Source organism: Gobius niger (genome assembly GCF_951799975.1).
Source record: "Gobius niger genome assembly, chromosome: 9".
Taxonomy (NCBI): Eukaryota; Metazoa; Chordata; class Actinopteri; order Gobiiformes; family Gobiidae; genus Gobius; species Gobius niger.
Window position 1 is genome coordinate 23,976,098 of NC_136860.1, and position 16,131 is coordinate 23,992,228.

General features: G+C 40.5%; 1 protein-coding gene across 1 annotated transcript; it reads left to right on the top strand.

Annotated features, from left to right (window-relative positions):
* The first annotated feature begins 4,550 nt into the window (after positions 1 to 4,550).
* Positions 4,551 to 15,675, top strand: ttll4 (tubulin tyrosine ligase-like family, member 4). The gene is made up of 21 exons (XM_079562435.1): positions 4,551 to 4,699; positions 5,144 to 6,159; positions 6,230 to 6,611; positions 7,496 to 7,634; positions 7,707 to 7,783; positions 8,891 to 8,954; positions 10,839 to 10,957; positions 11,079 to 11,189; positions 11,284 to 11,360; positions 11,448 to 11,642; positions 11,725 to 11,807; positions 11,904 to 12,032; positions 12,109 to 12,231; positions 12,301 to 12,399; positions 12,477 to 12,611; positions 12,689 to 12,826; positions 13,314 to 13,410; positions 13,489 to 13,699; positions 13,768 to 13,835; positions 13,913 to 13,983; positions 14,244 to 15,675. The coding sequence occupies exons 2-21, from the start codon at positions 5,632 to 5,634 to the stop codon at positions 14,422 to 14,424; spliced, it is 3,027 nt and encodes a 1,008-aa protein (XP_079418561.1). The 5' UTR covers positions 4,551 to 4,699; positions 5,144 to 5,631; the 3' UTR covers positions 14,425 to 15,675.
* Positions 15,676 to 16,131: the final 456 nt, after the last annotated feature.

Consider the following 16,131-nt stretch of genomic DNA (forward strand, 5'->3'; position numbering starts at 1 on the left):
GAGTTTAACCCTAGCTTTAAGCCGGTCCAGAGAATGGAGTGCATTATAGCAACCCGTCAAAGAGCTTGTACAATTTCAACCAGAGACCTGACCTGCCTTTAGATACAGAACAAACACTTATACTTTTACTTGCTTTCACTAGCGAATGAAATGTCCAGCACCACACCTAAACACAATATGCCAAGTCATTCAATGTTCCATTCCATATCCCTTGACTTTTTCCTGTCATCAACGCCATTAACTTAAAGATCTAATATTTTGTTTTGACTTCTTAATAGATATGGAAACAATCCTCATATTTCATCACTTGCAACACATCAATAAATGTCTTTTTAGACATACAACGCATGAAGGATGGCATTTTCACTTCAGTCTTAAAGTTAACGCACTTAACTTTCCTCTTGTTAGGTTAAAAGAGGTCCACACCTCTGTTGTAGAGCCAGCGGGGGGCTCTGTGCTGCGTGTGTGGGTATAAATAATTGACAGGTATGTGTTCAAATAGCACCGTTCGAATTCACCTACACATCTGGCCTTACCCTTCTCACAGCGGGAGATCAGCAGCCAAGTTTAAGGCATTTCACATCTTAATCTTACTCAGAACATTTATGTTAAAATTTGATGGAATGCACACATCGTTTTCAAAATGCAATACTATCATAGTGGCCATATTTGTCTCAGATGTAGCCCTACTACACGGCTAATTTAGTAAATGTCTAGTTTGGTGCAGAGACCCATGGATTTGGCTTTAAATAGGTGCATTTCCCCAGCTTGCATGAATGTGAACTGGCAGGTGTGCAGCTGGGGCCAAAAAGCTGTTCAGGAGGAAGTCAGGTCAGACTCCCCCGAGCAAGAACATGCCCCACATCCCTCAATGAGCTATAAATGGAGCTTTAAAAGGTCGAGCACTAACTTTCACTTTCTGCTCCCTTTACACCTCAACAAAAACATAGGCACAAGTACTCGTCGTAGCAACATTACGATACTGAACCTTTTAAGAAAAACATGTGTCAGAGAGAACTTAGAATATGCTGCTTTTGGCACAACTAAAACTGTTAAATAGCCTCTTAATGATCCGCTGTGACAATGCTATACATGTTATCAAAATAGAGCATTTTAAAGAGAACCTAATGTGTTTAAATCTTTGGCTACCAATAGTCAAAGAAAACCAGCAGCATGAAAAATGAAATGTATCAGTAGAAAGATGAGGGTGAGCGTGAAGGGATTTTGCCAGACTAGTCAGAAATTCTTGCAACTTGTGCCTGGTGGTTTTATTTGTTTTCGTCCTTGACCACTGTGGTCTGCTTACATTTTTAATACACTCACTAGTCCTGTTAACTCACCCAGGTAAATGCCATCCATGTGGGAGCACCTCTTCTTGGTGATGTTCCTGTCCACGTAGAAGAGGGCCACCGGGTGCCCAAAGTTCTCCCCAGGATTCGGGTCCAGCAGCAGCACAGCGTCGTGGGCCATGGAGCTGGAGAGGGCCTGGTGTCCTGCATTCAGGACGCTGTAGCTGCCCCGGGGCTTGTACCCAAATGGGACAGAGGTGTCAGGGAGAATAGCCACCACCTTGTCGGAGTATCCTGAAGAACATAGTGTTTAAATGAATAGCAAATAAAAGCTCAAATAAGTTTAATTATAGTTCATGTGAAAATGACTTGACACATTTTTTTATTGCCATGGTTATGAACAGGTTCACAACTAGGACAACATATATATAACATATAACTTTAGATAAATAATATACTATAAAAACTTTAAACTATAAGACTATATGGGCGCTTTACACTTCAACATCTTTAAGTTTCAAATGGTAAATGGTATGCTTATATAATGTAATGCTTATATAGTGCTTTTCTACCTTCAATAGGCTCTCATTCATACACAATTCTCAAAGAAACATGTATATTGTATAGATTTTCTGTACAAATTGCAAGTATTGCAGTTGATTTGTGAGGATTTTGCTTAGATTATAAAATTGATGATCAGTTTCGCCTCTCTACAATATTGTTACTATTTATATCAAGACTCTTGTAGATAATAAGGCTAAACAGAAGCCATACAATTATCCAATAAGTGCAAAAGTTTCAGTTGCAGCTGAATTCAAACTGAAGTAAACTCACCTGCTCCAGTGCGTGGCTCGGACACATACACAGCCACAGAGGACAGCGGGAGATGGGACAGTCGTCTGCACTCAGCCTCAGACAGGGAGGACGTTCGGAGACACCGATCCAGTTGGTTCCACTGCAGAGACTGAAGACCGGACCGAACCCAGCGCTCCAGCTTAACCAGAGCCAAAGACCCAGCCGGAGCCACCAGAGTCTGCAGAGCAAGGATGTACAGAGGAGCAGCTACAAGAGTCAGGAGTCCCATGGTGTGTTCAAGGAGACTTTCTACAATTCAGTCAGTTTTTTGTTTTCCTCTTTTCACTTCAAATTTTGGATCATTATTCTAAACTACAAATTTCTTTAAAATACTTTTTACCGATTATGCTGCTTAACTGATCTCTAATTCTGATTGTGCTTACAACAAATGTATGGATTTTGATTATTGCATTAATTGTTCTGTCATGCTGATTTTGTCCTCCATTAGTTAAAAAATATCCCAATCTCAGTGTCCATCAAAAGTTGATGTATCTGTCCAGACAAAAGTGTAAATAAAGGTCCTAAGGAAAGATCCACAGCTTTGAGAAGTGTCCTGGTGCTCTGCTCAGCGTCAGTCTGCTCTGCTGCACTCAACTCAAGTCACTTTTTATCCCCCCCCACCCTCCTTTCTCTCTCTCTCTCTCAATGGTCCATCCCACCAACTTCTGCTCCATCTGTCTGCGCGCACCAACTTGCCACAGTAACACAGTAAGAGGAGACTAGAGATGATGGTAAGAATTGGGAATGGAGAGAGAGAGAGAGAGAGGAGAGAGAGGAGAGAGAGAGAGAGGAGAGAGAGGGAGAGAGAGATAGGAGAGAGCGAGAGAGAGAGATAGGAGAGAGAGAGAGAGAGAGAGAGAGAGAGAGATAGGAGAGAGAGAGAGAGAGAGAGAGAGATAGGAGAGAGAGAGAGAGAGAGAGAGAGAGAGAGAAAGAGAGAGAGAGAGAGAGCAGAGAGAGAGAGAGGAGAGAGAGGGAGAGGAGAGAGAGAGAGGAGAGAGAGGGAGAGGAGAGAGAGGGAGAGGAGAGAGAGGGAGAGAGAGATAGGAGAGAGAGCGAGAGTGAGAGAGGGAGAGAGAGATAGAAGAGAGAGAGAGAGAGAAAGAGAGAGAGAGAGAGAGAGGAGAGAGAGAGAGAGATAGGAGAGAGAGAGAGAGAAAGAGAGAGAGAGAGAGAGGAGAGAGAGATATATAGGAGAGAGAGAGAGAGAGAGAAACAGGAGAGAGAGAGAGAAAGAGAGAGACATAGGAAAGAGAGAGGGAGAGAGAGGAGAGAGAGGAGAGAGAGAGAGAGAGAGAGAGAGAGAGAGAGATAGGAGAGAGAGAGAGAGAGAGAGAGAAAGAGAGAGAGAGAGAGAGGAGAGAGAGATATATAGGAGAGAGAGAGAGAGAGAGACAGGAGAGAGAGAGAGAAAGAGAGAGACATAGGAAAGAGAGAGGGAGAGAGAGGAGAGAGAGGAGAGAGAGAGAGTGGGGAGAGAGAGAGAGAGAAAGAGAGAGAGAGGAGAGAGAGAGAGAGAGAGAGGAGAGAGAGAGAGTGGGGAGAGAGAGAGAGAGAAAGAGAGAGAGAGGAGAGAGAGAGAGAGAGAGAGAGAGAGGAGAGAGAGAGAGAGGGAGAGAGAGATAGGAGAGAGAGAGAGAAAGAGAGAGAGATAGGAAAGAGAGAGGGAGACAGAGGAGAGAGAGGAGAGAGAGAGAGAGAGAAAGAGAGAGAGAGGAGAGAGAGAGGGGGATAGAGAGATAGGCCTATTATAATTTATAGCCTACTTTTTAATTAATTGGAATTGATGAAGACCCTTATCGATATGAGAATAAAAAAAAGTATTACATAAAAAAAAAAAACTTTTTAATTTTTTTTTTTTTTTAACATCAACAATAATATTAATCAGTTTGTTGAGCGTTAAAACTATTGCGGCTTTTGGCGTTGAAGGTTGCACCTGCATACTTACTCCTACCAACCAGGATTTTAAGGTTTGATAAATAAATAAATAAAAACTAGGGTAGGTGAACAACCCAAACCCTTTTCTTTTCTTTTCTTTTCTTTTCTTTTCTTTTCTTTTCTTTTCTTTTCTTTTCTTTTCTTTTCTTTTCTTTTCTTTTCTTTTCTTTTCTTAATTCAAAGTGAGCCCTCTAGTGGCTCAATCTGAAAGCCGCTTGGAGCCGCTCTCTGTCCACAGCTCTGACCTATCATCATGTCTCCGGTCTTCCTATGGTGTTTACTGCGTGATAGCCCACACCTGAGACCGCTTATTCTACTTTTATTTAAAATGATTTGTTTCATTCACTTGCCATAATAGGGGGGTGTACACATCACTTAGATCTATGGTGTGTGTCGTGTATGTGCATTGATGTACATGTCTGTTCTCCACCAGTAGAGGGAGCTCTGTGTTCAGGAGCTGTGATTTGCAAATCGATCCGGGACCAGAGAGTGGATCTGTCGTCCTCCATAGACGATCTCTGGCGGAGCCTCTACTTCTCTCACCGCCAATCTGATGGGATAGTGCTACAGCCAAACATTCATAAACATGCTATATTTAACAGAGAGGAACCGAGGAGGTGAGTGTATTTAAGGTCTTAAACAACCTTCCTGTTGTGTTTGGTCTCGTCAGTGGATACTTCGCTGTGTTTGGTTGTTGCTAAGCTAACCGCTAGATAAGCTCTGTAAACGTGTGTCGCGGTAAACAAGGAGGAAACAGCGCGTAACGCTAGATCACTCTCCCTGACACTCACGTTTGGTAAACTGCACCTTAATGTTGTCACTGCTTTCGTTTCGGATTAAGTAACAGACTATCTTTATGTTTTATATCCCCCATAATACTTGATTTTTCTGCCACAGCTATGAGGAGCACATGGTTATGACATGTCCAGAGTAAAGTTACATTGTGTGGCAAAGATAAGGGGTAACAACATTGATCAAAGTGAACATTCTGCGGGAAATGTCCTATAAATTAAGTCTATATTTGCATCAGCCAATGCCTCTGTTTATTCTGTTCATTGTAGTGTTGGAAGGAACCCTTGGAGCCAGAACTAAGGATGACGCAACTATAAGGACTTTTCAATTTCACCATTTTCAAAAACAATCTGCAAAAACATCTGCGTTTGATTAATTCAAACAGGGCGTCCCATTTTGAATGAAAAGAACGACCTTCAGGTCATTTATCATGTCAGTGGGCACAAGCTGTGAAGCGTCTTCACTGTTGGCAAACCCAAGTGCTTGAATGTGAAGCCCGAACTTCAGTGAAGATGGCGTGCTGAGCTCGCTGAATGAACATTGCATTTGAAGCTATGATTGCAAGACAAAAAAGACATGGTCTGATTGCAAGAACGTTTTTTCAAGCTTTAACAATCTTCAAAATATTTCCAAGACTCTGTTGGAGCTGACACTTTAGAAAGAAACAATAACTCTGAGTTTGGAGACAGGAGGAATCACATCTGATTCTTTTGGCCATTACTGTCCAAGTTCAAGGTGTTGCTCATAGGCTTTTATCATGCCCACCAACCAATCCTACCCTTGGGTTGGGGGCAAGCCCCTATCCTCCTCTGGTGCTAATTGTACCCCAAACTCTGTCACTATGAATGCCAAGACAGACGATAAAGTGCCTTGTAGTCAAACATCTCTAGATCAGGGTAAGAAAAAAGATCAAGCCAAACCACATTGTCTAAACACTTCCTCAGTGGCTTCTTTGATGAGACCGACAAAAGCAACTTCTAAAGTGGAAAGCATGGACATGGGTAAATCTACTGCCAAGTGTCAGATCACCACTGTGCCAGATGTATGTCCAGTCCTGCCACAACTCAATGGAAGCCCAACGAAATCCTCCAACCCCAAAAAAGAAAATCAAGCTGCGGCTGCCATGCAGATATGCGGGAAACTTCCTGGAAACTGTTTACGGACAGGTCGAGAAGTGGATAGAAGTGGAGATGCACCTTTGAAACTTGGCCATCTTCTATCAGTTGCTCACCAGGATCTTTTCATTAGAGGGAGACCGATGCTGCAGAAAAGTGATAGAAATCAGGTGCTTATGAAACACATTTGTTAACCATTAAAAAAAAAAAAAAGAATTCTAACCACTGCTTGCATTTTAGGTTGGGTCTTTAACGTCGTTGCCTTCTGGACAACCTCGCTGCCTTAGCACCTCTAAGCCTCAGGCGACTAACATCACAACGGACTGTTCCAACAGCAAAATCCCCAAAGTGGATGGGAAGCACACTAAAGAACTTTCTTCTGTACACAGTCAGGTTATCGGGTCACCACTTAACTTGAACTATCACAAAAGTGAAACTGCAGATATTACTAATAATAATAATCCCCAACAAGAGAAGACCCCAGCTGTGGTGAACCTGCAGTTTTGTGCAGATGATGCATTCTCAAGTTCTTTGGCACATACGTCAACTTTAAATGACAACATTGTTACTCAACTTGAAGCTACTCGGGAAGTTTGCGCCCAAGCACCGGATATAAACTCGGGTAAGGAGATCACCCATTACTGCCTTACACACAGTGATCTTTGTTAAGGTGATATTGATACCACCTATTTACTCTGTCCAGGAAGTATTCAAGCCCATTTATATTCCTGTGTTATGTTTAAGTCTAATCTTAGAATTGCTCAAATATTTTCTTAAAGTCTAGCATCAGTATAGAGAGGCTGTATTATACAGTAGGTATTGAATGGATTTTAATACCCATGAATTAGGGCTGGGTAATAAGGACCAAAAGTCATGTCCTGATATATTTAGGTTGAATATCGATATTCGATATATATCCCAATATTTTTTCCGTAAAGTGAGAGCTGTGAAAGGAAATGTTAAGTCAAAGTCAAAGCCAAATACGAGTAGTTTTATTGAAAACGCACTATAAAAAACAAAGCTCCATAAGGTGCAGTTTTGATTAAAAAATATATATATTTGGGATGAAATAGCCTATAAAATAAAATAGGTCAATCTTTTTCTGAAGGCAGCATTTATATATAAAGAGATAGCAAAATAAAGTACTCAGTTTAAGATAAACTTAAAAAAAAAAAATCAGCTTGAGATTACCTGTTTCTTTATGTTAACTTAACAGCTTATCTGAATTTAAAAATATCCCGATATATGCGATATGGTCTAATTCCATATCTCATTAAAAAAATATATCAATATATCTTAAATATCAATATATCGGCCTGCCCGACCATGAATGTTACTTTTTTTGTGTGCAAACAATAGAATGGTGTGTTGATGTGTTTCACCAGTAGAAAAGATAAATGCTTTCGTATCAGATAGCTGTATAAGATTAAAACTATGTATAATGTAAGAGCTGTCTGAACATTTTCTGAACCCGGCATATATGCTTTAACTTGCTTGGCTCAGCAGGGGTCCTGGTGGGCACAGTCACAAATCAGATCTCATCCATTCATCTGACTAAAAACAGTGAAGCTTCGTCTGTGTCTCCTTCATCCTGGTTGTCTTCTCCGTCAGAGGATAGTGCTGCGGAAGGCGCCCAGCTCAACGAGTGAGTTCTTATTGTGAGTGCAATGCTGTCGTTGAATTGCTGTGAACTGTTGAACTATTTTCTGCCCCTCAGCCCTGAAAGTGATATGCAAATAGATGGGGCTGAAGAGGACCTGCCTGATGAACTTGAAAATGCATGCAGTGATTACGGTAAATTATACCTGTTCGACATCTGTCCAAGGCAACATATGTGAAACTGACTTTAAAGGAATAGGCCACTGTTTTTTCATACTGAGATATGTTCTTACCTGAGTTTAGACGAGTTGATGCGTGCCTGTCTGGTCTTTAGGCGTGCGCTCAGTCCCGCAAAAACACTGAACATGTTGTTGGCATTTAGCCTCTCCTCTATGGGGCCAAACTGAGGTGAAGTCCCTATTTAAATACGGTTATGTGAGTAGTTACACGATCCAAGTCTAGCTACACAAAATTAAACATGTCAATTTTCTAAGAGGATAAAAAGGGCAACTATATTGTAAGGCATAACAATATCTTAGGAGCACTTTGACGTCCGTGCAGTAAAGTCGAAGTGCTCCTAAGGTATTATTAGGAGGAGAGGAGGAGAGGCTAAATGCTAACAACATGTTTTGTGTTTTTGCGTGACTGAGGGCGCGTGTAAAGATCAGACAGATACGCATCAACTCGTCTAAGCTCAGGTAAGAACAAATCTCAGTATGCAAAAATGGGGACCTATTCCTTTAACCCTTTTAATAATGTTGTTTCCTCATCAAAAAACATACCTGGGATAATATTTTAATGAATTCATGCAGTTCTGAGCAATTGTTACTTTTTCTTCAATGCTGAAGTGCCTTCCACACTTTTAAAGCTCCATAAAGCGTCACCAGAGCTGTTCTGCACTCAAACTGTGTTTATCATGGCTACCTGCTGTTGCATGGAAACTCGTACACTTTTTTTTGTGCATGGTTAATTTCCCTGTTGCCATCACCTCTAACCAAACTCTAACCAACGTAAAATCTATCTTCCGTACACAAATCATTTCATGGTTGATGATACATAAAATATAAACGCTTAAGAGCCCAAAAGCAGGTTTAGAAGCCACAATTATGCGTGCACTTTACAATTTCATTTAAATATGATCTTTGCTATAGAAGAACTTTTGTTCTTCTGAAAGAACAAAAGTTCTCTAAATGGCCCAAAATCTTTTATGTGTTATTATCACACATTTTTCAAATTATTTATTTAAATGTTTCCCCCCCCCCCTTTTAATTGACTTACCCTTTTTTCTCTCTCGCTCTATAGATGATTCCGATTGTTCGTCCATCAATGGTGCCTCATCCACATCATCTTTTGCACTTCTTTCAAGGTAAGACACAACTCAACTTATTCAAAGTAAAGGCTGTATTTCGTTGTGACCTGATCTTGGGTCATTCTCTCATTGATAATCCGTGACTCTGTACTCATTGGTCATTGATGATTATTTTAATTCAGTCAAAGAAGTTGATACTATGTTGTGGAACAGTGTAATAGAGTCACCACCAGTATTACGTAATCTTTCGCAGGTATTACTTGCATCACAGTTGCATACATTCATCAGATGCTGTGGAGCGTTCGGGGCATTGTTAAAGAGGCTGAAAGCAGCAGAGCTTGGTGGAAAGGTCGGCTGCATTGTGAAGTATTGTGCCCTCAGTAATGGCCTCAACAGTGGAAGTCCCCACCACAAACTGGGAGCTGATTCTTTGCAAAAATAGCCTGAAAAGGGACTGCTACATGTGTTTTTTTTCCATACCTCATCCCCCTTTTCACCCGTACGGTAAGCAGCACGGTGAATCCAAGGGTCCAGAGATGCCATCGTTTGCCTAGTAGTGTTGAAGGTCTTTATCAAAGAGGAAAAGCCGGGATAGTACTTCATTGCCCATTTTTGCGACTATATGCCGATCATGTGAGTGGTTACTAGTTAATCTCTTAAAATAATCAGAAGTGTTTGGCTTTTCAATTTGTTAATTGAGCTCGGGATTGTGTTGTCAAAACTGCTTGATTTATTGCACATTTCTTCATGATAAACTGGAGCGTTATCGCTCACATATGAACATTTGGATACTACAGTGTTTTAGATGTACCAGCAGTGACCAGGAAATCGTTCTTTGAATATTGCCTCTCCTTTTTTTGCGTTTTGTTTTTAGCTAATGCTAGTCTCTGGATAATGTCTGATGGTTTGTTAGTTTAAGTGTTAACATTTTGCCTCTCATCCAAGAAGCTTTGTCAGCAGCACTAATGATTTTTGGCAGCCGCAGGCCAAATATATACCTTTTTTATTGTTTTTTTCCCCACCAATTTCACTGGAGGTTTACATCTGCCCTGCTGCCAAATGAAGATCATTATTGCTGCTGACAAAGCTTCTTGAATGAGATCAGAAAAAGCTGACATTTTATCTACATACTAAGATGACAGATGACGGCTTCAAAATATTTGTCTACATTGGATCCTAATCTCTGTTGTTAGTCTTTAGGAACTCATTTAGTTGAATGTTTCTGTCAAAACTTAAGCCCATGTGTGGGATTTGGGTGACCCCAAATTCACAGAAGTGTCTTGTTACTGCTGCAGAGTGCAAACAATCATCTGTACAGACTATAGTCCTCTCTTGTTACCATCTCGACAGGGAGCGGATGGCAGCTTCTGTTATTTAGAAGTTGGTGAACAACTGTCTGCATTAGTGTTTAATGTTGTCTTGTCTTGTTAAATGTTTCCGCATCTTACCGTAGATGTGGGGTTGGCATCACTACTATGTTTGTTAGCTAAATTCATTGATTTGTTTACCTGACCTACTGTAAAAGTCTTAATTAATAATTAGGGTTGAAGTGTCATGACTCATCTGTGAAATTTAAGAACATAATCACTAATGATGGACCACATGTACCCAGTCTTATTTGTGTTCATTAAAACCTGAACATTCTTTTTACTAGCTTAACATTGCTGTTGTACTTAATCAATGTACTTGTCTATAGTGTATCTACAAATAACTTTCCAACCTTCTAGTAGTGAAAGAGAGGGATGTGATGTCTCTACAAACAAAGCACGGGATGAATAATTAAAGTAGAGTGTTGGGTCCTACACTTGATTTCTAAGTGGATTAAGCCTCCGTGGTGCGAGCTCTGTGTCAGCAGTGAGATATTCTGCTGACATATGGGTCTCCTTTCTTTTATGTCTAGAATTATTATTCACAGTTCTCTACACTTTGCCCTGTCTTTAGTGTTGAAGAGCCAATGTTATTGGAGGGCGAAGATGACCGTGAAGAGAAACCAGCTCTGGTTCCCAGTTTGTTCCCATTCTTTCCACCAACACTGTATTTCAGCACGTCCAATGAGAAAGGTAACCGTACACCTGTTTAGCTGATACTGATTATATTAAATGCATCAACGGACTAAATGGTCATACTAATTGACAGTGGTAACTCCGGCAAGAGTTGTAATTTTTGTTTCTGTCTCTGCAGTTGAGCTGCTGCCAATTGAGCAGAGAAGGCTGTTGAAATGGAAGATGAGCACTGTCACACCAAATATCGTCAAAAACACTGTTGCAAGATCCCACTTTAAAGTCACTAAAAGTGCGTCTTGAGTGTGAAACACTAATTTCAAGTCTTCAATAGATGTAGTGTCCTGTATATGAATGTTTTTTGTTTGCTCGTTTTTTAATCATAGAAAGCCATGACTGGTTGGGCTGCTGGGGTCATCACATGAAGTCTATGTGCTTTAAGACTATTGCAGAACACCAGAAGGTATGAGCCTTTACTAAGCACTTTGTATTTGTCTTCATTTCAACTGCGATCACCTGACCTTTTTCATCTTTTTTTTTGTTTTGTTAGTTGAATCACTTCCCGGGGACTTTCCAGATTGGCAGAAAAGATCGACTATGGAGAAATCTGTCCAAAATGGCGGGTCGCTTTGGCAAACAAGAGTTCAACTTTTTCCCTCGGACGTTTATTCTTCCTCAGGACATTAAACAGCTCCGGAAAGCCTGGGAGGACGGCGGTACCAAGCAGAAATGGATCATTAAACCGGTGTGTCTGAAAATCTACTTTATGATTATCTAAATGTTGAATTTTTTTTAAATTTATTTGCAATTTTATTGTTCTCCATCAGCCTGCTTCAGCTCGAGGAATAGGCATTCAGGTCATTCACAAGTGGAGTCAGATGCCCCGGAAGAGACCTCTCCTGGTCCAAAAGTATGCTATCTGTGTCTGCCTCAATCATTCAAAAAGATGCGAGTTCTCATCTAAATTAAAAGTGGCATTTTTATGATGTTGTTTATTTTTCCGTAGGTACCTTCACAAGCCTTACCTCATCAGTGGCAGCAAATTTGATCTTCGAATCTACGCCTATGTGACATCCTTTGACCCTCTCAGAATTTACATCTTCTCTGACGGGCTGGTTCGATTTGCCAGCTGCAAGTCAGTTTCTGAATATTATATTGTGTTTTTTCTTTTTTCTTTTACAGATTTCAATAATTTCATATTTTGTCCTCAGGTATTCGCCCTCTATGAAGACGCTCAGTAACAAGTTCATGCATCTGACAAACTACAGTGTGAACAAGAAGAACTCTGAATACCAGGCCAACAGTGATGACAAAGCTTGTCAGGGACACAAATGGTACTTCCGCCTGCACCACACTTTCCATTAATTTTAATGTCTTAATTATTTTATTATGTGTGGTTTCAGGGCTTTGAAGGCTTTGTGGCAGTATCTTGGCGCGAAGGGGATTAACACCTCGCAGTTATGGGAGAAGATCAAAGATATTGTGATCAAGACTATTATTGCGTAAGTTTTTAGATCTGTAAAAAAAAAAAGCATCATACAAGTCCGGAAGATAGTGACAGCATTTTGTCTCATGCCAGCTCTGAGCCCTATGTGACCAGCCTGCTGAAGATGCACCTTAAAACACCGTACAGTTGTCATGAACTTTTTGGCTTTGATATTATGTTGGACGATAAACTCAAACCTTGGATCTTGGAGGTCAACATATCACCCAGGTACTACTCTAACTAGAAGTATAAAGAGTACATTGATGATGCTTCTTTTTGGTAACTTTGCTGCTGCTCCTGTTCAGTCTTCATTCCAATAGTGCTTTGGACGTCACCGTAAAGGGTCAGATGGTCAGAGACCTCCTGAACCTCGCAGGCTTTCATATTCCCGAAAAAGACGTAGTCTCTGCAGCGAGCAGCAGTCCCTCCAGTTCGACCAGCAGGTAACAAGAAGAAAGAATTAGTCCCTGAGAGCAGTGGTTCCCAACCTTTTTTTCCTTGAAGATCCCCCTGTGCGTGCTGTTTTTGGGCCGCGCCCCCTCTAGTCCAGAAACTGTGGCCCCCGCATGTATCAAAACATGAAAATAATAATTTCTAATAAGTATCTATTTCAAGCAAATACACTGGAATTGGAGTGTTTAATGCATCATTCATATGTGATGATTTCAGACCACTTATTTTGCTCAAATAATATAATTTATGACCTGACCCTCTGACCAGGCAAAGCTCTGCCTCTGCCACTCTGGGAATAGAAAAAAGTGAACTGTCTGTAGTGGACACAGTAGAGATGTGTTTGCGTACTCTTTTATCATAAATCTTGTGTCTTTCTTGTATCCAGTGACCTGGTGCTTCTATAAGTCATCGCCTCATGTCATGTGCCTGTAAGCTTTGACATAAAGGGATGCTGATATTGTTTTGCGTTCTTTATAGTTTGTGTGGAGGCCACAGAGAGAGGACCAAACCGGATTTATCTGCTGACGAGAAGGTGAAACGGGCCTTTTACCTCACACATCGCTATGCCGACCATGTATGTACACACACAGAACACAGTCACAAATCACCACCTCCCGCTACTGTCTGTTCTTGTAAACTTTGTGTTTTGCAGGACTTTTTCTCAGAAGTTTTGGATGTATTGACCCCAGAGGATGTCCGTGTGTTGTCAGAGAGTGAGGATGAGCTGACGCGTAAAGGAGAGTTTGAGCGCATCTTTCCATCCGCACACTCTTCTCGCTATCTTCGCTTCTTTGAATGTCCCAGATACCTCAACATCCTACTGGACCAGTGGGAACAGAAGCACTGGAACAACCGTGCCAAAGGTCTGTAGTATGTTGTCAAAATCATCAGTGTGATTCGGTGGAACTTAAAATGTAACTTCTTTCTTTAGGAATAAATCTGCTGCGGGCTTTGTGTCAGAGAGGAGTTCATCTGGGGACCAATGACACTGCTCACATTGTAATTATCTAAGACATGATTGTTTTTTGACTGGCAAACTGTATGTCATTAACTGGAATCATTGTCTTTGTGCTTAGTGGTCCAAGTGCAGCTACATTCCAAGGACTGAACCTCAAAAACAAGACTTTAGCAGTCCGTCACGATCCAGGTACATCTGTCTTTGCATCAGTGCATCTGTTTTTGAAACTCGACGTGTAGCATCAAAATCAAAAAAGATTCTAAAAATAGTGTGTTGCAAAATGTTCATAGAGGTCGCAAAAAGCTCTAAAAAGTTGCTGAATGACTCTGCTGCTCCTTTAGTGCGATACTGACCTGTTCAATAAACCCTACGTGCTAAAAATATATAATAAGGAATTTGATTAGAACAAATGGTGTGCTAATGTTGTCTTATTATCTGTCTATCTACAGGGTGGTGGTCACCCACGCTCACCGTTTTGAAGACGGCGATGGCTCGGATGGTGAAGTAGCGTCTGTTTCCAGCGCTCCCTTTTCCCCCAGTCCAGGCTCCAGTGTGACCAGCAGCGCCTGTGTGAGCCCTCAGCCCAGCCTCACACATAGCCTGCTGCCTCAACACTTCGCCTCGCTCTGAGAACCACTTTGTTCGTAGTTTTAGAGCAAAGTTTATCTGGGCCTTTAATAAGTAAAAATGTTACATATCACTATAACAACAATCAGACACAAGTTAATGTAGACACTTACCAGGCAGGTGAATTCAGGCTAAACGTTGTGGTGCTATAAACAACTTTTATACATACATCCCATTTATGAAAATTTGGTGCTTCACAGTCTTCCATTCACAATATTACAGATCAGACCATTTATAAATATGCAATACACTTAACAAGACCAAACTAATGTCTGTGTTGATTTGGTAGTTGTGTGATCTCCATCATACATTTAATCTTTCCTCACTCACATAATCTAGTGTAAAGGTTTATGCGACCATTTGCCAATAAATCAAACTGAAATTGCCTACACTGCCCTCTTGAGGCTCAGACTTGGTAGAAAATTGCACATTTATCTCAACTGTTAAGTTTCAAGACTACTTTTTGCTGATAGGAGTTCGTAGCCTCAAGTTTTGCGTGTGAACGAATAAGGTTATTGTTATTACATATATCAGATGCTTCTTGTGAAGTGTCGAGGTTTTCCCTGGTTAGTGGAGGTACTGGCACCTCTTAATTTAACAATATGAGGAAAATACTTGAATGTAATATTTTTACACAGTCGTTAGATTTAGGCAAGTTACAGTAGTATTTATTTGATAATCTTTTGAAAGTGTTACTTGAAGATTAATGCAGTTTTGTGCAAATTGTAGTGGTATGGCGACTTGAATTTGAATTATGTGACTTGCCGTTTGGACAGTTTCCTTTTTTTTTTTTTTTTACCTTCATGGCATCTTTTACAACCAGATTTGATATGCCATGAATCTAAAACTACATTTTATTTAGTTAAACTGTTGGGGTGCAGAAGCTGTGAAATGTGTTGCTTGTTTACAGGCAAGTATGCAGCTTATTATCAGATGCCAAATGGATAGGTAATAGCTAAAGGATAGTTAGATAGACCTTTTGATTGATTTTACATTAGGCTAAATGTAGATAAGAACAAGGTAAAGTAAAATAGATGAATGCCTAAAGTGCCCCTAACATTCAGGACTTAAGGGTGGTGATCATTGTTCTGTGTATGTTTTGTTGTGTCTGAAGAAACTAAAGCTGTATAAAGACTGTTAAAGTGAAAGTTTGGCCTTAAAGTTGTTGCATGTTGGGCTTGCATGACTCAATTGTAAGTATTAATAATAAGACTATATTTTTACTAACTTGACTGTGCATTGTTATTCAACCTATTGAAACCGAACCTCTAAATTAAAGATATTTGGAATACAAGCTAGCTTTTGGTTCGATTTTATTACATCTCAATTAAAATGGCCTGTTGTGGAAGTTTAAGTCTTTGGGTTTGAGACATTAACTAGTAATCTGGTGGTTAGAGATTCTGAAGGCACAGATTGGCAGCAATGTTTTGCATCAGTCTACCCAGGGCACCTGTGGCTACATCAGAAGAATGAATAGTCCCTTGTGAAGTGCCTTGTGACCAATGACATGTCTGTAAAAGTATACAATATACAATCTCTTTACCTGTATATTATTCAGTGGTTTGCAACATTTGTGGTCAATAAAATACCTGCTCTTGCCCTAATATATAGATTATTAAAGTGCCTGTCAGCTTTCCACTGGATTTTTCAACTGTGGGCATAACTTAAGGAAGAGCTGAAGCTAAAAATAGGCTTGTGCGTAATGGCCCA